The sequence below is a fragment of the Elephas maximus genome, chromosome 9, assembly GCF_024166365.1.
Source record: "Elephas maximus indicus isolate mEleMax1 chromosome 9, mEleMax1 primary haplotype, whole genome shotgun sequence".
Taxonomy (NCBI): domain Eukaryota; kingdom Metazoa; phylum Chordata; class Mammalia; order Proboscidea; family Elephantidae; genus Elephas; species Elephas maximus.
This window is the reverse complement of record NC_064827.1, coordinates 59,665,900-59,688,311: the sequence shown is the minus strand read 5'-3', so window position 1 is coordinate 59,688,311 and position 22,412 is coordinate 59,665,900. Positions and strand designations below refer to the sequence as shown.

Below are 22,412 nucleotides of genomic sequence, written 5' to 3'. Positions count from 1 at the left end.
CTTCACCCCACCCTTCTGACTTGTCCCTACATTCCCCACCTCCCTTCTTACCCACTTTTTCTCTTACATTCTTTACCTGTCTGCATTTCTCTCCCTCCCTCCCTTTTCTTCACCCTTACCTTTCTCTTCCCCCCCCATATCTTTCCACCTTCCCTCTCTTCCCCCCCCCACCATCCTGTCCCCTCCTTCCTCTTCCCTATCCCCTCCCGCCCCCGCCCCTCCCTTCACTGTTTGCCTTTCTCACGGATCCGGATGAATGGGTTGCCCTGCCCGTGCTCTGCCCTGCTCCACTTCTGGCAGCCGGGGTCTCGCTCCATGGCTGAGGGCTCCAGCACTCAGGCCCAGGGGAAAGGGCCCCCGCTCAGCATCCAGCTCCTGCGAGCCCAATATGAAGGCTTGAGGCAGCAGCAGAGGGCCCAGACCCACCTGGTGGTGCTCCCGAAAGGTAGGGCTGGGCGGGTGCTGGGGGCAGAAGTCATGGGGAGGGAGGAGGGCCTGGCTGTGAGCAGAATGGGTGGCCGCGACGCTGAGAGGGCAAGGTCAGGGCTCCCTGCTGGTGGTGAAGTGCAGACAGCAGGAGAGGCGCTCAGGGCAGCTCTGCTCGGCTCAAGTCGGTCCTTCCCACCGATCCAGGAGCCTCAGCCCAGCCTGGCAGCGCAGGTTCTGGTCTCTGCTCCTTTGTTCTGATCTCGCTAGACTGGTCAGCCTGGTGAGCCCGGCTTGGCCCCCCGGCAAAACTATGTAGGAGATGGGAGCTCTGCTTCCTGACCGGGTCTAACCGAGGCACTTCCTGCAAACCAGAGAAACTGGCTCTAGAGGGAGAAGACGTGGCATTCCCTAGCAGCCTGGGACCTGGCTGGGCCAGGGAAGCAGCGGGCTCAGGGACCCATGAGGCACCTCAGGCTCACAGAGTTTGCTATCACGGCCTCAAACTGCTGCCAGGGAAGGTCTAATCAGACTCGGAAGCCCCCTCCTCCTGGGGAGAAGACCCCCTCCCTATGTTGGGAACTCAGACCTCATTCCTAGAGGAAGCTAGGAGCACAGGGCTTGGGAAGCAAGTGAGGACAGAGAAGGAACAAGTCAAGGGACATGGGAAGATACCCTGAAATTCAAAGCTGTGCCCTGGGGGTTTCTGTGGTTACCTGTACGGTTAAGTAGAGGCAATGAATGGTCCACCCTGTACCAGCCCAGGCTAGGAAAGAGTCAAGGGACAGACGGAGCTCACCGATGGGCCAGAAGTATATTCTTTTTATTTTTTAATTAAAAAAGATTTTTTTTTTAGTTTTTTAATGAAGGTAAATTCACATAACAACAAAAAAAATGACCATTTTAAAGTGTACAATTCAGTGGCATTTAATGCACTCACAAGAGTTTGCTGCAATTTATAGACAAAAGTGGCACCTCTAACCTGAAAGAGCCCACTTCCCATTACTTTGGCTGGTGCCAACTAATGAGATCCCTTGGAACTGAACTGGCACAGCCAACTAGTGCCCCCATTTCTGCAGGGCAGATGTTGAAAGGTCCCGAAAGCCCTATCCCACCCTCAAACAAACAAACAACAACAAAAAGAAACCCAGACCCTTTGCTGATGAGTCGATTCCACTTCATGGTCTTCTCCCTTTTGGTTCCAGTGCCCTTCCTTCCATTAGTCAGCTCCGAGAATTCCTGAGCTCCCCAATATGACCTAGTGTCTGGAGACACTGAAATGTACTTGTAGGAGTAGCCCAGTGTCAATGGTCACTCTGTCTTCCTGGGTCTCTCTACTACACTGGACACTGAAAATGACTATCTTCTGAAGTCCCTCTATGCTCTTGTCTCCGTGATATTAACACCTCCTGATTTTGATCTCTCTCTCTCTTCCCTGGCTTTTCTTCCACTGTTTGCCCTTTAAATATTTGAGTATTCCAGAACTCTAATTTTCTCTCCAGCCTCTTATCAATTTATGCATTTACTTTCCATGACTTCACACATGTCCCTGACTTCAACTACCACCTGTATGTTGATGACCCCAAATCTGTATCTCCAGCCCCAATTTCTCCTCCAAAATCCAGGCTGGTTGGATGCTCTACAGACAAACATACATCTGAAATGCAATATACTCAAAAACAAATTCATCTCTCCCTACCAAAAATTGACTTTATTTCCTGTATACTCTGTCTCAATGAATGGCACCACCATCTCCCATGTTGCCAAAGTGTAGGGACCAATTGCTTTTTGGGTCCCTAGAATCATTTCCACCTATCTTTGGTTTTTTTTACCCCTTGCTGTTTCTCCCCCTTAGTTCTACTAGTACCATTAGTATTGATACTAATGCTAACTAACATTTATCAAGTATTACTCTGTTAGGCACTGTGGTAAAATCTTTATATGTATTAACTTATTTAATTCCTGCAGCAACCCTATGATTTAGCTACTATAGTTATTCTTACATATGCAATGTACTCGGTACTGGCTTCCTTGATGTTCTGGGCCTGGCATTCTTTCAGCTTAAAAATTCTGAGACCCCGCGGGCATCTGGCTCAATTGGCATAACATAGTTTATGAAGAAAATGTTCTACATTCTACTTTGGCGAGTAGCGTCTGGGGTCTTAAAATCCTGTGAGTGGCCATCTGGTATACTCCACTGGTCTCACCCATTCTAGGGCAAGGGAGAACGAAGAAAACTAAAAATACAAGGGAAAGATTAGTCCAAAGGACTAATGGACCACAACTACCATAGCCTCCACCAACTGAGTCCAGTACTACTAGATGGTGCTCAGCTACCACTACTGACTGCTCTGACAGGGATCATAATAGAGGGTCCCAGACAGAGCTAGGGAAAAATGTAGAACAAAATTCTAACTCACAAAAAAAAAGACGAGACATACTGGCCTGACAGAGACTGGAGAAACCCTGAGAATATGGCCCCTGGACACCCTTTTAGCTCAGTAATGAAGTCACTCTTGAGGTTCACCCTTCACTCAAAGATTAGACAGGCCCATAGAACAAAAGGAGACTAAAAGGGCACACCAGCCCAGGGGCAAGGACAAGAAGGCAGGAGGGGGCAGAAAAGCTGGTAATAGGGAACCCAAGGTTGAGAAAGGAGAGTGTTGACATGTTGTGGGATTGTTAACTAATCTCATAAAACAATATTTGTACTAAGTATTTAATGAAAAGCTAGTTCTGTAAACCATCATCTAAAGTACAATTAAAAAAAAAAATGAAACAGGATCCATACCTCATACCATGCAAAAAAACAAAAAAAAAGAACTCTGAGACCCCCCAAATGAGACCTGCCATATACCTTCCAGTAGTGACCCTGCTCTGCCTTCCCTTCTCAGGGGGGACCGTGCCTGCTCCTGCTCCTGCTCAGCCCATGGTCAGTGCTGTTTGGATTAACAAGGAGAGAAGGAGCTCACTATTCCTGGAGGAGGCAGAGTCTGAGGCCAAGGGGATGCCAGAGGAGGCAGGCAGAGGCCATCTTCAGACCCCCAAGTCTACGTGGCACACACACCTACAGATGCATCGTTCTGTCCAGAACTTCTGCCAGGAAACCAGTCATCAAGTACAGCACAAGGGCAGGCTTACTGGACCTGACCGAAGGCTCCCTCAGGAAGGAAACCTAGGCTTGTTTGAAAACAATCAGAGGACTCAGCAAGGGACGGAAACCCCAGAGACAGTCCAGCAGCCATGTCATGTGGGCAGTGCCCATGCAAAGGCAGTGGAATCCGGCTTAAACATGAGCATTCAGTGCCATCCTCCCACAAAGAACCTACACAGATCGGGCAAATCAACTCATTATCCATTTCCCCAGAGGAAAACTCCCAGGATTTCCCAAGCTGCACGGAACCTGGGCTTATATGGCCCAGCCTGAAGCTTTCTTCTCAGCCACAGGGCTCAGCCTTGAGGCTCTCAGTGGCCTCATCAGAGAACGAGGGAGATAGAGCCAAAATTAGATCCTCTAGCTAGGAGCAAGAACTGCAGTTGCAGTAATTGTGGGAGTGGGCACATGGTCTGGTCCTTCATAAAAGGAGAGATTGCCCAGGCCAGGTTGCTCACAGTTCAGGATGAAAGGGTGCTGTCCAGTCAATGCAGCACCATTCAGCTTATACAAGAAGACGAAGTGATGGAGCTCCAGATGCCCATTCCTTAGGGGACTTTTGAAATACAAAGCGGAGACTGTAGCCAATGAATGTCTTAGCAGTGCCCAGGGAGCAATGGGCATGGACAATCCTGTTTTCAGGAGCTTCTGATGATTTCACACATATTCTCAAGAAGATGAGCTCTGAGAACTGCCTTCTTCTGGTTGCTCTTCCTGGAGGCCATCTCATGAGTCACTAAATTCACAGTGTGACCACACCATCCCAGCTTTCACCTCCCAACCCATGGTGATCCAGGGTAAAGAGAGCTAGAACACTGTCGCTCACTGTTCTGTGCCTTTAAAGGGTATTTAGGAAGGGCTGATCATCTCTTAGCTCTTCCTGAGACCCTGCACGTCCAACCTCATCACAGATTTCCTCCCTTCCTTCCTTCCTTCTTTCCTTGCTTCCTTCCTTCCTCCTTTCCTCCCTTCCTTTCTTCCTTCCCTGCATTCCTTCCTTCTCTCCTTTCTTTCCTTTTCTTCCCTTCCCTTCCTTCTTATTTTTTCTTTTATTTCTTTCCAGATTAAGTTCTTATTGAAAATTGCCAATCACTGAAAATGTATAGTGATGGGAGCCTGAGCAAAAGGAGATAAAGAAATGCTCTTGCTTGGAAAATATGTGTTCTGCACAAACTACCCTCTTTTCTGCCAAGCTTGGACCACTGAACTCTTTCTTGGCATCAAATATATTTTTTTAAACTAAAAGTAAAGCAGGTGGTACTTGCATGATGGGGGAGAAAGTGCGTCTTTCCTGGTTAATGTTTAACTTTAGTAATGATATTTAAATACCTCTTGGAGTTCTGGTGGCACCATGGTTAAGAGCTACGGCTGCTAACCAAAAGGTCAGCAGTTTGAATCCACCAGCCGCTCCTTGGAAACCCTATGGCGGCAGTTCTACTCCGTCCTATAGGGTCACTATGAGTTGGAATTGACTCCACAGTAATGGGTTTTTTAAGATGTTTTCTCTCATATCAGATTCCCTCTTTGAAATTTCACCCACATCTTCCCTTTTTCCCCATGATGATCCAGACGTGCCCCTCCACATCCAAAATTGTTAACTAGGAGCGTGATTACTCATCAGAAAATGTATGTGCCTGCTCCGTGGACCACTCAGAAACTCATTCTAGTGTTGGGATTCAGTGTGCTTCTTTGTCTACTGAAAAACAAGAAAATTTTCTGAAAAACTTTGTGCTTTGCTTTTGTTTTAAACTCTGACAAGTAACCCCTCTTTCTACAGTCTTTTTTTTTTCCTTCGCATTTGTTCCATCCACATTTATTCCATATTAAATTAATATGTTAATATTGGGAATTCAAGCATATGGGATTCACACATTCACTTGTCTTCCTGAGCATAGAATTGATTCTGACGCTCCTCCTTGATTTCAGTCTGATTCCTTTCCAAAGATTTTGAAAGTGCCTCGTCTTGATTAAAATTAGATCTTTTAGAGTGACCGTGAATACTTTTAAAATATGTATTTCCCCTGTAGAGTGTGTTATGACCCGGCCAATGGCAACCCTAGTCTTGATTTTCCACTGACTTACAGCAGGGTTGGAGTCCCTCGTGGTGCAAATGGCTAATGAGCTCCCTTGGTAACTGAAAGGTTGGAGGTTTGAGTTCACCCAGAGGCACCTCGGAAGAAAGGTCTGACTGTCTACTTCTAAAAAATCAGCCTTTGATAATCCTACGAAGTACAGTTCTACTCTGACACACACGAGGTCGCCATGAGTCAGAACTGACAGCAGCTGGTTTGGTTTTGGTTTTGCAGCGTGGTTACGACAACATGGCTTTCTCTTGCCCCGCTGTGTGTGGATCCAGACCCTGGCCTTTCTCAGAGCTCTCCACGGACGACCCTTGCCTTCTGTGATTGGTGTATACGGTCTTTTTAATGTTTCTCTGTTCATTGCTCAGGAAACCCCTGTAGGTCGGGCAACACGTGCAGAGCATAGCTGTCCTACAGGCAAGATGAAGGAGAGTGTATCGGTTTAGCAGTCAGCAGATCTGGGTGTTTATCCAGCCACAGTTGGTGTGTGACTTGGGCCAAGTTACTTAATCTCTCAGTTTTGGTTTCATCATCTGTAAAATGAGGGCGATAATACTCACTTTTGAAAGGGTTAGAAATAACATGTGTAAAAGTTCCTGGCACTCTCAGCTAGAAGCAGTCAGGGTAAAACCAGAGAAACAGAACCAGTTGGAGCTATATATTATGCGATGTATTGCAAGGAATTGGCTTATGCGATTGTGGGGGCTGGCTAGGTTAGTTAGGAATTCCCAGTGCAAGCCGTCAGGGGGGGCAGTTTGGAACTGTCAGACTTGAGCCTAAGCTGCTGTCCACAGGAGGAATTTCCTCTTCTACTAACCTTAGGAAACCCTGGTGGCATAGTGGTTAAGTGCTACGGCTGCTAACCAAAGGGTTGGCAGTTTGAATCCACCAGGTGCTCCTTGGAAACTCTATGGGTCATTATGAGTTGGAATCGACTCGATGGCACTGGGTTTGGTTTGGGTTTTTAGTAAACTTCAACACTGCTTTCAAGGCCTTTCAACTGATTAAATCAGGTCCACCCAGAGTAGAACAATCTTCCTTATTCCAAGTCAACTAATTATATTACAGACGTAATTAGTACAGACACTGAGTCATATCAGTAAAATACCTTCACAGACCTACCTAGACTAGTGTTTGATTAAACACTTGGGAACTGTAGTCTAGCCAGGAACCCTGGTGGCATAGTGATTAAGAGCTCAGCTGCTAGCCCAAGGGTCAGCAGTTCAAATCCACCAGCTGCTCCTTGGAAACCGTATGGGGAAGTTCTACTCTGTCCTATAGGGTTGCTAAGAGTCTGAATCGATTCAACAGGTTTGGTTTTGTTTTTGGTAGTCTAGCCAAGTTGACACACAAAACTATCACAGGCAGCAATCATTATTTATGGAGCTCTGGTGGTGCAGTGGTTAAGAGATGGGCTCCTAACCAAAAGGTTGGCACTTTGAACCCATCAGCCGCTCCTTGGAAACCCTGTGGGGGCAGTTCTACTCTGTCCTGTGGGGTTGCTGTGAGTAGAAATCAGCTGGACGGCAATGGGTTTGATTTTTGGTACTTCTCCTTTGGAGTCCCTGGGTGGTGCAGACATTTAAGTGCTTGACTGCTAGCCTGAAGGTTGGTGGTTTGAACCCACCCAGAGGCACTTGGAAAGACAGGTCTGGTGATCTCCCAGGCTGTTCTTGCCAAGAGCATTTAGGTCGGAACAATGTTTCTCAAAGACACACACACACCTTTCTCCCGCCCACCCCTGACAAACCGGCTTGGAGCAGAGGGTTCAGGTAACCATGTGCTCTCTGGAACTACCTATGGGTGCTTTTTTTTTTTTCTGTGATGGTCAGGACTGGTGTTAACCTTCTCTTCCCACACTCTCCACAGAGAACAGAAGAGGGGCTCTCCTAAAGGCTGAGAACAGCCAGCTCGCATTGTAAATCCTGCCTCTGGTCCGGCCCCCTAGCCTTCCAGGTCCACAGGGAGGATTCCCCCATGTGGCTGCCTCAGTAATATGCTTCCATCTTCCCAGGCTCTGAGGCAGATGGATCTGGACTCCCCTAAATACCGCTTCTTGGTAGCTGCATGACCTTTGTTGAGTTACTTAGCTCTCAAAGCCACAGACTTCCCAGTTGTAAAACGAGGGGAGAACACCCACCTGAGGAGTCCGGAGCAGAGGCTGGCTCTCATTAAGCTATAAACAGGACAGGGTCTTTCCCATAACTATTACCCACTCTGCTTGGTCCAATTTCTTTCCCCACTGGAGGGCAGGCTCCTCCCACGCCTGGAAGACTGAGTCCCTCACTTTTCAATCACTTCCCGTCATTAATAAAGCACTTTCACTTCCGGTTCTTAAGACTTGACACTATTCGAATTTAAAAGTTTTATCTCATATTCAAGTCTCCTCCTCTCCTCCCAGCACCAGGAAACAAGGGTAACCTGTTGTGACTCACAGTGACCCTCTAAGATAAGGTAGAGCTACCCCATAGGGTTTCTGATGAGCGCCTGGGGAATTCGAGCTGCCGACCCTTACACCACCACAGGTACCGCCTTCCTGTAGAGTTTAAGTTTTAGGGCTAAAGGGAGGGCGTGGTCTTCTGGTTTACATACGCCACCCTCTCAGGCACACAACTTTTTAGCGTTGGGGTAGGAAAAGCAGAGAACGATTGCAAGGGTCTCTTTAAGTGACTGGCTGTGATGCCATTGTAGTCTCTTTTCCCTTAGCTGTTTACACGGACATAGCTCATAGGCCGGTGTGGACAGTGGCGGCCCCAGCAGGCTCCTGCTGATGACGGGCTCAAACCCAAGCACTGCCCCTAGCGCTGGGGGTCCCTTGTGACACTGGCTATGCCTGCCTATTCAACCCTCCTCCCAGGCCTTCAGAGGTCCACTTCTCTTTGCCCCAATCTCACCAGCCATCTGCTGCCCCAACTGGGGCGTGTGGACACAGGCCAGAGGCATTTTCTGCATATCGCGGGAACTGGCTTTAAGCCAGCGTATTAGCTTCCTAGGGCCGCCATAATAAAGTACCAATAATTGGGTGTCCTAAAAGAACAGAAATTTATTCGCTCCCAATTCTGGAGGCCGAAGTCTGAAACCAGAGTGTCTCTCTGTTTCCCTCCTCTTTTTATAAGAACATCAGTCATATTGGATTAGGACCACCAGACTCCAGTACGAAGGAGTCCTCGAGGCACAGGAGCTGAAGTGCTTAACTGGTAACCAAAGGTTAGCGGTTCGAACCCACCAGTGGCTCTGTGGGAGAAAGATGTGGCAGTCTGCTTCCATAAAGATCACAGCTTTGGAAATCCTATGGGGCAGTTCCACCCTCCTGTAGGGTTGCTATGACTTAGAATTGACTCGACAGTAATGGGTATTCTCCAATATGAAGGTCCCTGGGTGGTGCAAATTGTTTGTGCTTATCTACTATCCAAAAGGTGGCTATATAACCCACCGAGGGTGCTGCAGAAGAAAGACCTGGAGACCTGCTTCTGTAAAATATTACAGCCAAGAAAACCCTGTGGAGCAGTTCCACCCTGTTACACGTGAGGTTACCACGAGTCAGGATCAACTCTGTTTTGTTTTTACTTCAGTATGGCCTCATGTTAACTAATTACATCTGCAAAGACTCTATTTCCCAATAAAGTCACATTCACAGGGACTGGAGGTTAGGATTCGAACACATCTTTTTGGGGGGGACAGGGGACACAAATCAACCCATAACAGGTGGTCATCCTTGTACCGTCTGTTCCCAGTTGTTCTACACTGTTATTTTCCCACTGAGGTTTCTCCCTCTCTCTCTCTCTTTTTTTCTTTTTGTGCTTTAGGTGAAATTTTACAGAGCAAATAAGTTTCTCATTAAACAACTAATTATGAAAATTGTTCTGTGACATTGGTTGCCAACCCCACAATGTGTGAACTCTCTCCACTTCTCCACCCAGGGTTCCCTATTTCCATTCGTCCAGCTTTCCTGTCCCTTCCTGCGTTTTTGTCTTTGCTTTTGGGCTGGTGTGCCCATTTAGCCCCACATATGTGACTGAACTATGAAGCGTGTTCCTCAGGTGTGTTATTATTTGCCCTATAAGCCTTTCTAATCTTCGGCTTATGGGTGAACCTTGGGAGTGACTTCAGTACTGAGTTAAAAGCGTGTCCTGGGGCTATACTCTTGAGGTTTCTGCAGTCTCTGTCAGATGAGCAAGTCTGGTCTTGTGTGTGTGTGTGAATTTTGTTCTACTTTTTTCTCCCACTCTGTCCAGGAGCCTCTATTTTGATCCCTGTCAGAGCAGTAGGTGGTGGTGGTAGCTGGGCACCATCTAGTTGTTCTGGGCTCAGTCTGGTGGAGGCTGTGGTAGTTGTGGTCCATTAGTCCTTTGGACTAATCTTTCCCTTGTGTCTTTGGTTTTCTTTGTTCTCCTTTGCTCCAGCTGGGGTGGGATCAGTAGATGTATCTTAGATGGTCACTTGTAGGCTTTTAAGACCCCAGACTCTACTCACCACAGTCAAATGTAGAACATTTTCTTTATAAAATATGTTATTCCAGTTTAGCTAGATGTCCCTGGAGACCATGGTTCCCAGCCCTCAGCCGAGTAACTCAGACCCTCAGGGAGTTTGGATGTGTCCGTGAAGCTTCTATGACTTTACCTTGGTCAAGTTGTGCTAACCTCCCCAATATTTTGTACTGTCTTAGCCTTCACCAAAGTTACCGTTTATCTACAATCTAGTTAGTGTTTTTCTCTCTCCACCTCTCCCCTTCCTCATAACCATCAAAGATGGTTTTTTTCTGTGCGTAAACCTTTTGATGAATTTTTATAATAGTGGTCTCATACAGTATTTGTCCTTTTGTGACTGACTTATTTCAGTCAGCGTAATGCCCTCCAGATTTGTTCATGATATGAGGCGTTTCGCAGATACATCATTGTTCTTTACTGTTGTGTGGTGCCATTATGTATATGGACCAGAGTTTGTCTCCCCCTCTCCTAGGGTAAGTCTAGTGGCTGAGCAGCCATCCATTCAGGGAATAAGGTGTTAGTTTCCCCCCTTCTTGCAGGCACTACCATCTTTAAAAGAAAGCATCTTTGACCTTTCCCCCTAGGTTCTGAGGAGGAGAATTAGTCAAGTGTTTACTTTCCAGGAGACAGAGAAACGTCCATCTAAACATCAAATGTGTCCAAAAGGCAGCCTCCTACCAGCCTCATATTACTGAGGAGAAAGGAATCAGGCCTGACCTGCCAAAATAGCATCGGTCTCAGCAAGCTCTCAGGCCGTGGCTCTCAAACTTTGGCATGTATCAGAATTACCCGGAGGGCTTGTTGGACACAGACTGTGGATTTCCACCTCCAGAGCAAGGCTTTGAACAGGGTCTTCCAGTCGGACCCCCTGCTGAGAATTTGAATTTCTAACAAGTTCCCAGGAAGTTATACATAAGAATCAACCCTCAGGTAAGAATCAATCACAAGATTGGAGGTTCAAGTCCACCCAGAGGCTCCTCAGAAGAAAGGTAGGGTGATCTACTTCTGAAAAATCAGCCATTGAAAACTCTGTGGAGCACAGTTCTACTCTGACACACGTGGTGTCGCCATGAGTCAGGATCAACTCTGCGGCAACTGGTTTAAGACGCTTAGAAAATTTCAGAGTGATTAATTCCAGTGTGATTTGGACTTGCCAAGGTAATCCTAGCAAATTTCCTGTGGTCTAGCTGAGTAGTTCTCCAAGTGTGGTCTGACGAGTAGTAGCATCAGTGTCACCTGGGAAATGCTGGAAATAAAAATTCTCTGCCCCTTTCCCCCTATCTCCCCACCTACTGGCTCAAAATCTGGGGTGATGCCCAGCAAACTGTATTTTAGCAACCCCTCAGAACCCTGGTGGCACAGTGGTTAAGAGTTCAGCTGCTAACCAAAAGGTCAGCAGTTCAAATCCACCAGTGACTCCTTGGAAGCCCTATGGAGCAGTTCTACTCTGTCCCATACAGTCGCTATGAGTTAGAATATTGATTCCGTGGCCATGGCTTTTGTTTGTTTGTTTGTTTTTTGGGTCTTGATATAGACTATCCCCTGCCTTATCAGTATGGATGGGTTGCACCGTGTAGATTTTCTCGTGTAGATTTATTTTAGGAAGAAAAAAAAAAAATCCCCATTAGTGTCCCAAGCTTTGGCACAGAGACACTGAGAATTGCACTCTAGTTTTAGAGCGACTCTGCCGTTTTAACATGAAGTTCACTTTGAAACTTTCAGCATCATTTTCAGGATGTTTTAAAGACAATTTCAGAGTGATTTATTTCGGAGTGATTTGGGGTCGCCAATGTAATTCGAGCAAATCTCCTATGGTCTAGCTCAGTGGTTCTAGATTCAACAATGCAGCCCTGTTGGCCCCTGCTAAAGAGGGGAGGAGGTAGGGGAGACCGAAAAGGGGAGGACGTAGTGGGGGAGAAAAGCCACCCTCTTCAAGGCTCCAGGGAAGGGCCCAGGGCACCCTCCACTTTTGTTACAATAGCCCCTGGGCTTACCACTGACTACAGGTTGGAGTGATGTGATCAGTGAGTAAACAGAGTCTATGCACAGAAAAGAGACTTTTCCCAGATACTAACTGCCTCTGCCTGCCAGACTCCAGGCTGGGACAAGTGGGGCAGCCAAAACCAAAAAAAAAAAAAAAAAAAAATCAAACCCATTGCTATCGAGTCGATTCTGACTCACAGTGACCCTATAGGACAGGGCAGAACTGCCCCATAGAGTTTCCAAGGAGCACCTGGTGGATTTGAACTGCTGACCTTTTGGTTAGCAGCCATAGCACTTAACCACTACACTGCCAGGGTTTCCAAGTGGAGCAGAGACATAGGAAAGTCACGTGCTTTGTTCTTGAGGAGGGTAAATAACAAAAGTATCTGTGGTTTAATCATGAGATTTCTGTGGTTTAATCATGAGATTAAACACATTGAACAGACATGACGCATGAGATATAGTCATAAAGCGACTTTACTTTTGCTTTCATAGCCATGGATGAAATTCAGGACTGGTTCTGAGAACTTCTGGTCACCTGTAGGGATGAAATGCCCCTCAGGCCACAATTTCAGTTCAGAACTTAGTGTGGTCTATCCAGTGTAATTTTAAAAAAACAAAAAGAAACTTCTAACTTCATTCCAAGATGGCACTTCCTCCCTCCCCCGCTCTGGGCTAGATGTCTGCAGTGGGAAATGGTGGGAGCCTGGTGAGCCTCTCTCTGCCCACCTTGGGCTTCTGCACTTCATCCCCAATTACTACTGGGAATCTGTGGAATGGGCACACCTGTGTTCTCAGTAAAGGGCTTCACAGCACCTCATCATTTCCCAAAGTGGACTATGCCCATGACAACAAGGTCCTAGGGGGTGATGAGCAACAGAATGGGAGGAGCCTGAGTCTCTGAATAACTGCTTAAAACAGATCTGCCCTCAGATCTAGAATGTTCCCCTCGGAGAGTAACCTGAGACAGCAATAAACTTCTTTAAGCCACTGTATTAATTATTGAGTCTCTTTGTTGACAGTCTAGCTTTACCCTGCCCAATACAGAAATAGACACTTAGAACTTGGTGCTTCTATAAAGTTGTGTGTGCGTGTGTGTACGTGCATGTGCGTATGAAAAGCAGGAGGCAAGGAAATAGATATTGTAGGTTGGAGAGCAGGTGACTATTTGTATAGCATGCTAGATGTAAGAATGGCATGGCAGGGGCCTCTGACCTCTTCTAACTTCACAAGTGGGAAGGAGAATCAAGATCAACAGCCTAAGGGAGATTCCTATGAGGCAGAGACCAGACATACCGCCTCTCTCCAACCTTTTTACGTATTCTGACACCAACCGTCTCTCCCACGGCACTCTCTACTTCTCTGCTGGGTTTGATAATTCATTGCAGTGGCCACACAGAGCTCACAGACAACATTCACGATTATAGGGTTTATTGGGAAAGTAACAGGTTACAGTTCAGGTTCAGGAACATTCAGGATACAGTTCTTTGATCAGGACTGCCTCTTCTCAGCAGGTCCTGCGGGCAGGTCTCTCTCTGGCCCTTGGCCTGGCCTCTGCTCAGCTCAGGCAAGTGTTACAAAGATCTTTTATCTCTGGTGATAAGTATCCGGAGGTACCCCACTCTGCCAGTAAGCCTCGGCCAGAAGGCACTCAGCTCTAGCTCAGAGGGTAGGCAAACTTTGCTCTACCAAGTACCTGGAGGTACCCTACTCCACTAGCAAGCCTCCTGCCTGAAGGCGCTCAGCTTTCTTGCTCCTTGGGCCAGGAAGCCCACCGTACCATCTCCTGCCAGTCTCTTGGTTCTGGTGCCGCTGTTTCTCTGCTGCTGTCTGGTATTACTGCTCTCTTCTCTGCCTCTTGGATCTAGGAGCTTCTCAGCATAGGGATCCCGAGTCCAAAGGCTGTGTTCAACTCCTGGCTCCTCTTTCTTGGTGGTGGTGAGGTTCTCCCTTTCTGCCTCTGGGATGGCTCATTTTAAGCCTCTAAGGTGGGTTTTTTTTTTAAGGTGGGTAGGATAGCCAAACTGACCAATCTCCTCTTAAGCGTTTCATACATCTTATTTGCATGATCCCAACCCCACAAGGGTCCCATGCACCTTATTTATATTATTAGCAAGCTATCCAATTCCGTTGGTGGGCCGCAAGCACCTCATTCGTATGGTCCCACCTAGTCATTTCATGAAAGTTACAAAGACCGTGGCTAGAAGGGCCATATTAAGTAATTCAGTGCACCACACTAGAACATTGGCCATATCTCAGTAGGCATTTGTGATAACTTAGAGGGCAGACCACATGCCTATGCCTGTGCACTTGGAAAGAGCCAGAACTTGAGTGGGTTTGACTATTAGTGACAGTGGCTGCTTTTAGCAGACACTGTCAGTACCACATCCACAGCCCCACACCGTAGCCACTTTAGTGTACATGGCCCACTTTCCAACTACCAGTATCACTTCCCTTCTTGCGGCTGGTCTGTACTACAGATAATCCCTACTAGTCTGGGAGAAAGCAGAGCTGGCCCAGGATCAAGACCCCAGGTTTGTTTGCCTGTTGAATCAAGCTGATGAGAAGGAAAGTGTGGGGGACAGGAGCACAGGCTTTGAAGTCAGACTGCCTCAGTTTGAATCCTCCTTTCACTACGAGTTCTATCACCTTAAGCAAGTTCTTAAAACTCTTAGAGTGTGAGTTTCCTCATGTGTAAAATGAAGATGATATTAATAGCATGGTCCTTGAAGGACTGTTAAGAGTTGGATGAAGTAGTCTGTGTAAAGTGCTCAGCCCAATGCCTGTTACATAATTGTTTGCCCTCTAATCGACTCAAAGGAGCCCTAACGTGAAAAGTGGAAAACATCCTTTTGAGCCCCAGGAAGGCTCATGGCTGTAAACCTGTTGCCATCAAGTCAATTCCAACTCACAGTGCCCCTGTAAGTACAGGGTAGAACTGCCTGATAAGGTTTCCAAGGAGTAGCTGGTGGATTTGAACTGCTGAGCTTTTGGTTAACTGCTGAGTTCTTAACCACTACACCACCAGGACTCCCATTATGCTATGGAAGCTAGTAAAGAGCTAGTACTTTAACACTTTTACTTTGGGGAGCACTGCCACCTAGTGGCTGCATTGCATACTTGCAGGCAGATGTGAGCATTTTAAAGTGAACTGGAAGCATTGAAAATAGAGGATGTCCACCAGTGCTGTTATCAATGAATGTGCTTCTGTAGCCTTCATGCTTGTCTTGGGAGGTTCTTTCTAATTTTTTCTCCTTAAGACTCCTGGCAGCTTTTGATCCTTCACTAATAAGGTCTTGAATCTTTCTGGCCTTTTACCAATCATCTAGTCACTTGGATGTGTCTCTCATGTCCAAAAGAATACCACAAGTATATAGTTCCTACAGTGAGGGGAAAAATGAAAAGCATCCTAAGACAGTATGGGTTATCCCTGGGTGGACCTAATTAAGGGATAAGGAAAGGCCAGGGCAGAAGCATTATTGGACCCTGGAGCAGCTGCCTCCCCAGACTTCCAGTGATAAGTGAGGGCTAAAAATACTTCCCCAGTTCCAGTTAAAACTGTCTTAACAAACCTCATGTTTATTTGTTCTTACATGCACAGATAGGCTCTACTATTTTACATATTTGCTCTTCATAGCATCTCTTCCTCCCCCTTCCTCTGTCATAGACCCTGGCGACTGGGGTAGTGGTATGACCTCAGCTGGGCTGTGTTTGTTGCTTACAAGCAGGGTTTCCAGCCAGATCAAACCGGTTCTGTCATGGCCGAGGAAGCAAAACCAGAAGGGACCTGGATTTTTACAATTTGGGGGATGCGGAACAATAACCAGAAGGGGAAAAATTAGGCATCAAAGCCCTGGAATGGGAGACTTGGAAGAGGCATATAATTAGCCCTTTCAGGAGCCTGATGCACGAGATTGGATTATTGGCAGGACTGTGGAGAGCGACACACATTCACAGTCCTGTGGTTGGCCACCATCTTTGAGGTGAGTGGCATTGTTTCTGATTCTGCTCAAAATCTCATGGGCAAGAGATTTGGTTGCTATGCAACATGTACGCTGCCCTTGTTTTCTAAGAGGGAGATTAGGTTTCTAGCAGGGTTTTGACCCATAATTTTTTCCATTTCAGTTATCATAGCAGTTCACCCAAATTTTAAAAAATTCGGGTCTGTTCCAGTTTTGCTTCCTTAGCCATGACTGAACTGGGAAGAACCAGTTTGAAGCCCTGCTTATAATTAATAAATCTAATGAGCCTGGGCAGTAGTTGTGCTCATATGAAGCTATGATCCTGATACTTCCAGCAACTAGTCAGGCACTGCCACCAAAAGTCTCCAAAGGAGACAGTTACCATATTTTATGCAAATAATCCATGCCTTCTGTGTTTGTTTACTGGCCCTGTCCTCCCACCCTTGAAGTATTTTCACAGGCGCTGCTATGCCAGTTTTTTTTTCACATGTTGTGAAGAAAAAACAGCATAGCACACTTGTAAGGATGCCTGGTGGGGGGCGAGGGGGAGATGTGACAGGCAAACACATAAGGCGTGTGTTATTTGTGTAAAATACAGTATATCATAGCAAGCCTACTTTTTTTTTTTAATTGTGCTTTAGGTGAAAGTTTACAGCTCAAGTTAATTTCTCCTTCAAAAATGTATACACATATTGTTTTGTGACATTGGTTGCAATCCCAACAGCAAGCCAACTTTTTGCTATCTAGGACTAATCATGATGATTAGAAGAAATAGTTAGGATCCTGAATACCTGATGGCTACCAGCTGTGACTAGTTCACAAGAGCCACTTGCTAATTAGGGCTTTAGCTCCATACCTCTAGGTCATCCTGTGTGTCTTCAAATTGCGGCAGCCTTTGTTCTCTGCCAATTATTAAATATCCAGGAATTTAGTGATCCAGTTGTTAAACCACTGGTATTTTGAGCTCAACCATTTTAGAAGTATTTATACTGTGGAAATTGGCAAACACTTATAATGACTAATGGGAAGAATGACTCTGGATTCATCTGCCAGAAATAATCCTATGGCATTTTTGGCCTTTGTCCATTTGAGATCTTTCTCCGTGTGCTCCCATTACAGGTTAAAGTATGCCTCTGACATTCCCTTAGAGCTTGTTCATCCCTCAGTTAACTCAAAAGCTTTAGCAGCAGGGTCTGCTGTCAGCCAGAGGCAGAGTGGTTTCCTAGAGGGAGGAGAACTGAGAAGTATCGGAGGTCTGCTGTCAGCCAGAGGCAGAGTGGTTTCCTAGAGGGAGGAGAACTGAGAAGTATCAGAGGTCTGCTGTCAGTCAGCCAGAGGCAGAGTGGTTTCCTAGAGGGAGGAGAGCTGAGAAGTATCAGAGGAGTAACACCTGCAGCTTTGCAAAGCCTCTCCTTAGATCACCAACACTGTCTTCTTCTGGGGCCAGTGAGATGGGCCATGTCAGCCCCTCAGAGCCTTTTACGAATTTCACTTGGAAGTTGCTTTGAAGAACTCTCTGGAGTAGGTCAGGACATGAAGCAATGCGTTTCTCCACTAGACTGTTAGTTCTCGACTCTGGCTGCAATTTAGAAATGGTTAACACACTTAGCTGCTAACCAAAAGGTTGGAGGTTGGAGTCCACCCAGAGCTGCCTTGGAAGAAAGGACTGGTATCTCCTCCCAAAAGATCAACCGCTGAAAACCCTACGGAGCACAGTTCTGCTCTGACACACGTGTCTCCACACACTGGACAACCGATTTTAGAAGCTGAAATGCACAAAGGACCTCCCCCTAAAGCCAGGCTCTGAATTTGGACTTCTAGCTTCCTAAACAGTGAAAAAATAAATGTCTCTTCTTTAAAGCCAAAAAGAAAGAAAAAAAGATAATATTCATTAATGTTGAGTCTTAATTTTGCTGACTCCACACAATAAAAATGTCTTTTAACGATCAAATTAATCCCTTGATATTGCCCTAAAATTAAAGTCTGAACGTATATAGATACCATCCTCTCTTTTTCATTTTATTCTTAATCTGTTTAGTCCCAGCTAGGAGGGCTTCACTCAAGAGTCTGAGTGGAGTCTAGGTTCTGCTTTACCAAGACCCACAAAATGGTGAATTGATTTTTTTTTAGGAGGGCTTCACTCAAGAGTCTGAGTGGAGTCTAGGTTCTGCTTTACCAAGACCCACAAAATGGTGAATTGATGTGCTGGGCAGTTTAAAACAAATAAAAGCCCCCAACAAATATTTGAAACACTCCAGAGCCACAAGTGACCACATCTGCAGCTTACAAACCACGCGTTCTCCAGTGTTCATATGTAAATGACATTTCAAGAACCTAGTCATGTCTTATACTCCAGGCCAGAGGTTCACAAACTGAGGTCCCTGGACGCCAGCGGCAGCAGCGTCTTCAGGCAATGATTGTTAGAAAATTCTAGGACTGCACCACAGACCTACTGAATCGGAAAAATCTGGGCATGGGACCAGAGTTTTAAAAAGCTTCCAGGTAGGCATTATGCTGAGCGAAATTAGTCAGAGGCAAAAGGACAAATATTGTATAAGACCACTATTATAAGATCTTGAGAAATAGTAAACCTGAGAAGAACACATACTTTTGTGGTTACGAGGGGGGGAGGGAGGGAGGGTGGGAGAGGGTTTTTTTATTGATTAATCAGTAGATAAGAACTGCTTTAGGTGAAGGGAAAGACAACACTCAATACATGGAAGGTCAGCTCAATTGGACTGGACCAAAAGCAAAGAAGTTTCCGGGATAAAATGAATGCTTCAAAGGTCAGCGGAGCAAGGGCGGGGGTCTGGGGAACATGGTTTGCGGGGACTTCTAAGTCAATTGGCAAAATAATTCTATTATGAAATCATTCTGCATCCCACTTTGAAATGTGGCGTCTGGGGTCTTAAATGCTAACAAGCGGCCATCTAAGATGCATCAATTGGTCTCAACCCACCTGGAGCAAAGGAAAATGAAGAACACCAAGGCCACACGACAACTAAGAGCCCAAGAGACAGAAAGGGCCACATGAACCAGAGACCTACATCATCCTGAGACCAGAAGAACTAGTTGGTGCCCGGCCACAATCGATGACTGCCCTGACAGGGAGCACAGCAGAGGACCCCTGAGGGAGCAGGAGATCAGTGGGATACAGACCCCAAATTCTCATAAAAAGACCAAACTTAATGGTCTGACTGAGACTAGAGGAATCCCGGCGGCCATGGTCCCCAGACCTTCTGTTGGCACAGGACAGGAACCATCCCTGAAGACAACTCATCAGACATGAAAGGGACTGGTCAGCGGGTGGGAGAGTGACGCTGATGAAGAGTGAGCTAATTATATCAGGTGGACACTTGAGATTGTGTTGGCAACTCTTGTCAGGAGAGGGGATGGGAGGATAGAGAGAGAGGGAAGCCGGCAAAATTGTCAAGAAAGGAGAGACTGAAAGGGCTGACTCAAGAGGGGGAGAGCAAGTGGGAGTAGGGAGTGAGATGTATGTAAACTTATATGTGACAGACTGATTGGATTTGTAAACGTTCACTTGAAGCTTAATAAAAGTTAATAAAAAAAAAAAAAAAGCTTCCAGGTGATTCAGGGTAGTGTGTCACACCTGTGTGGTGCAAATGGTTAACATGCTCGGCTGTTCATCAAAAGGTTGGAGGTTCAAGTCCGCTCAGAGGTTCCTCAGAAGAAAGCCTTAAAAATTGTGCTGTAGAGCACAGTTCTACTCTAATACGCACGGACCCGCCATGAGTCGAAAACGACTCAATGGCAACTTGTTGGTTGGTTCCAGGTGATTCTAATGTCACTCAGGCTTGAGAACCAGGGCTCTCCAGAGCCACCTTGCTGTTACCATTTGAAGGGCACAGCACAGATAGTTATGTAAATGGGTGGGCAGAGAAAAACCAAAGAAAAGAAAAGAGAGACTGATGTTTTTTAATTCTCTAGATACAAAAAGATCAATTCCGTTGTTTAGAGTCCAACATTTGAGACTCTGAAACAGAGTTTTGAGAATTCTCTCATCAAGGTTAGCTGTGACACTGAGATCACTATATCCTGACAGACTAAAAAAATCTACACTGTGCATTATTCTTTCTCAGCGAGAAAACACATGAATGCTTGGGCAATGAGGACTCCCACATTTAGAAATGTCACTGTGGTGTCTCCAAGTGTTTCCTGAGGCATCCTTCCTACTTTTAGCGTCATCTTGTACATTTAAAACATTCGAAATCTCGTTTGCAGTTCTCCCTCTTTTCTATGTCCCCTTAGCAATCTAATTCTGAATTTTTTGTTGGAAACCCTGGTGACATAGTGGTTAAGTGCTACTACGGCTGGTATCCAAAAGGTTGGCAGTTCAAATTCATCAGGCACTCCTTGGAAACCCTGTGGGGCAATTCTACTCTGTGCTATAGGGTCGCTATGAGTCGGAATCTACTGAAAGGCAACGGGTCTGGTTTGGTTTTGGTGTAGAGAGGGGTATTGCTGCCACTCTTGTGTGGACAAAGACCTCCATAATTAGAATGAGCAATGTTCCAAATTAACCTCATGGCTCACGTGTCCACAACCGCAGCCTCTTTGCCACTGAGGAAAAACAAATGAGGCTGAGGTAGTAGACATAGGCCCCCTCTCCCTTCCCACTGATGCTCCACATCACAGAGCAAAAAGCCTGCATACCTGCACTCTGGTCATTAGGGGGTTAATGCCTCATTGGCGGAAAAGAGCCTCCTTAGGTAAGCATCTGGCTGAACTTCTAGAGCCTGTGTGGCCTGAAAAGTTAACTTCTTCCATGACTACACCAGATTCGATGCCCCACTCCCCTCTACCAGTGCAGGAGCCATCACTGTCACAGCCTGTGTTCCCAGGAACCCAGCCCGCCTAATCCCAGTCCTGTGTGCCTTGACTCTGCCTACTGTTCTGTGATGGTTATGCATCAACTTGTCTGGGCCATGGTTCTCAGTGGTTTGGCACCTATGATGTAGTTTGGCAATTATGTAATGATGTAATTTGGCCATCATGTAATGATCTAGTCATCCCCCATTTTGTGGTCTGATATGAGCAGCCAATCAGTTTCCTTGGGGGTGTGGCCTGCACCCAAAATATGTATACATATGTTTACACAAAGCTTGCTTGCTCTGGATCCTGCATCTCTTTCGACATCAGCCAACTTTTGGTTCTTAGGACTTGAGCCAGCAGCCTGCCATTTTGCTTGCTGATCTTGAGCCTCTTCAGCTACGTCAGGAGAAGCCTCCAGCCTGATGCTAACCTGCGGACTTAGGACTTGCCAGCCTGTATAACTGTGTGAGCCATTTCCTTGAGATAAATCTCTCTTTCTGTATATACACTTCACTGGTTTTGCCTCTCTAGAGATCCCAGCCTAAGATACCCCCCCAGATGTTAGTAGTGATGGGTAGAAAGAAGTCTGGACTCTAAATCAACATTGCATCACAGCTCCAGTGCCCCTGGTTCCAAGGGTCACCCCAAGGAGAGCAAGCCTTTTTTCTTACTATCTGGTGAGTTGATGGTTACATATTGATGTCAGAACTTCTTTTATTCCTTTCAACCTAAGGCTGTGTGGCCTCCTTGGCCCTTCCTTCCCCTGGAGTCTTACTCTGGTTCCTTTCTCTGTGGTTTTTTTTTTGGTACGGCTTTATTTATACTATAAAACTTACCTGTTTCAATTGTACAGTCCAGTGATTTTTAGTAACTTTACAGAGTTGTGCAACTGTCACCACAATTTAATTCTGGCACATTTTTCATCACCCCATTTGCAGTCACTTCTGGTTCCTTTTTGGCAAGAAGTCCATCTGGGCCATCTTCCTTCACCATCTCCTGGGAGAGATGATCCCGAAGAACCCAAAGGGAGTTCATTGAAAGGGAGAAACTTCTTTGCAGCTACCACCAAAAACCCCACTCCCTCTCTAGACCTGGGCTATCAGCCTTGGCCTTGATCTACTGGAGCACTCCTGCTGGGAAGTACACCATGGGGAGGTGTTGGAAGCTCACCTGGTCCTCACGCACGTTAACAGGTCTGTCGGAACTTATAGGTGAAACTGTGACTGTGCCTTTCTGTGGGAAGAGTGGGTAAGAGCAAGACCTCTTGAGTCAGAGTGCCCAGGTTGAAATCCACAGCTGCCATTTCCGAGCTGTGTGATATGCAGCAAGTGATTTGATGTTCCAGAGCCTGCTTCCTCACATGTAAAATGGGTGGGGGGGGGGAGGGTTGTGGGGTTGTGTAGGAAATAAATCATGTTCATGAAAAGCATTTTCCAAGTGCCTTGCACGTTGCTAACCCAGTGCCATCGAGTCGATTCCGACT

The 22,412-nt window shown here is 46.3% G+C and overlaps 1 protein-coding gene across 2 annotated transcripts; it reads left to right on the top strand.

Moving 5' to 3' along the window:
* The first annotated feature begins 252 nt into the window (after positions 1-252).
* Positions 253-22,265, top strand: C9H9orf152 (chromosome 9 C9orf152 homolog). 2 transcript variants are annotated; one of them, XR_007518678.1, is made up of 3 exons: positions 253-445; positions 3,321-4,377; positions 21,868-22,265. XR_007518678.1 is itself a non-coding variant. In XM_049896025.1 (2 exons), exons 1-2 carry the CDS (start codon positions 253-255, stop codon positions 3,851-3,853), a joined length of 726 nt encoding a protein of 241 aa, XP_049751982.1. In that variant the 3' UTR covers positions 3,854-5,331. The 2 variants fall into 2 exon arrangements, 1 of the variants encoding a protein (XP_049751982.1); XM_049896025.1 differs by lacking the exon at positions 21,868-22,265 and having other exon boundaries at positions 3,321-5,331.
* Positions 22,266-22,412: the final 147 nt, after the last annotated feature.

Excerpts from the sequence above, each read along its gene's own strand:
- C9H9orf152 (XM_049896025.1), top strand. The coding sequence starts at position 253 with ATGAATGGGTTGCCCTGCCCGTGCTCTGCCCTGCTCCACTTCTGGCAG. Across the intron at positions 446-3,320 it reads CCTGGTGGTGCTCCCGAAAG|GGGGGACCGTGCCTGCTCCT; the intron begins GTAGGGCTGGGC and ends TTCCCTTCTCAG.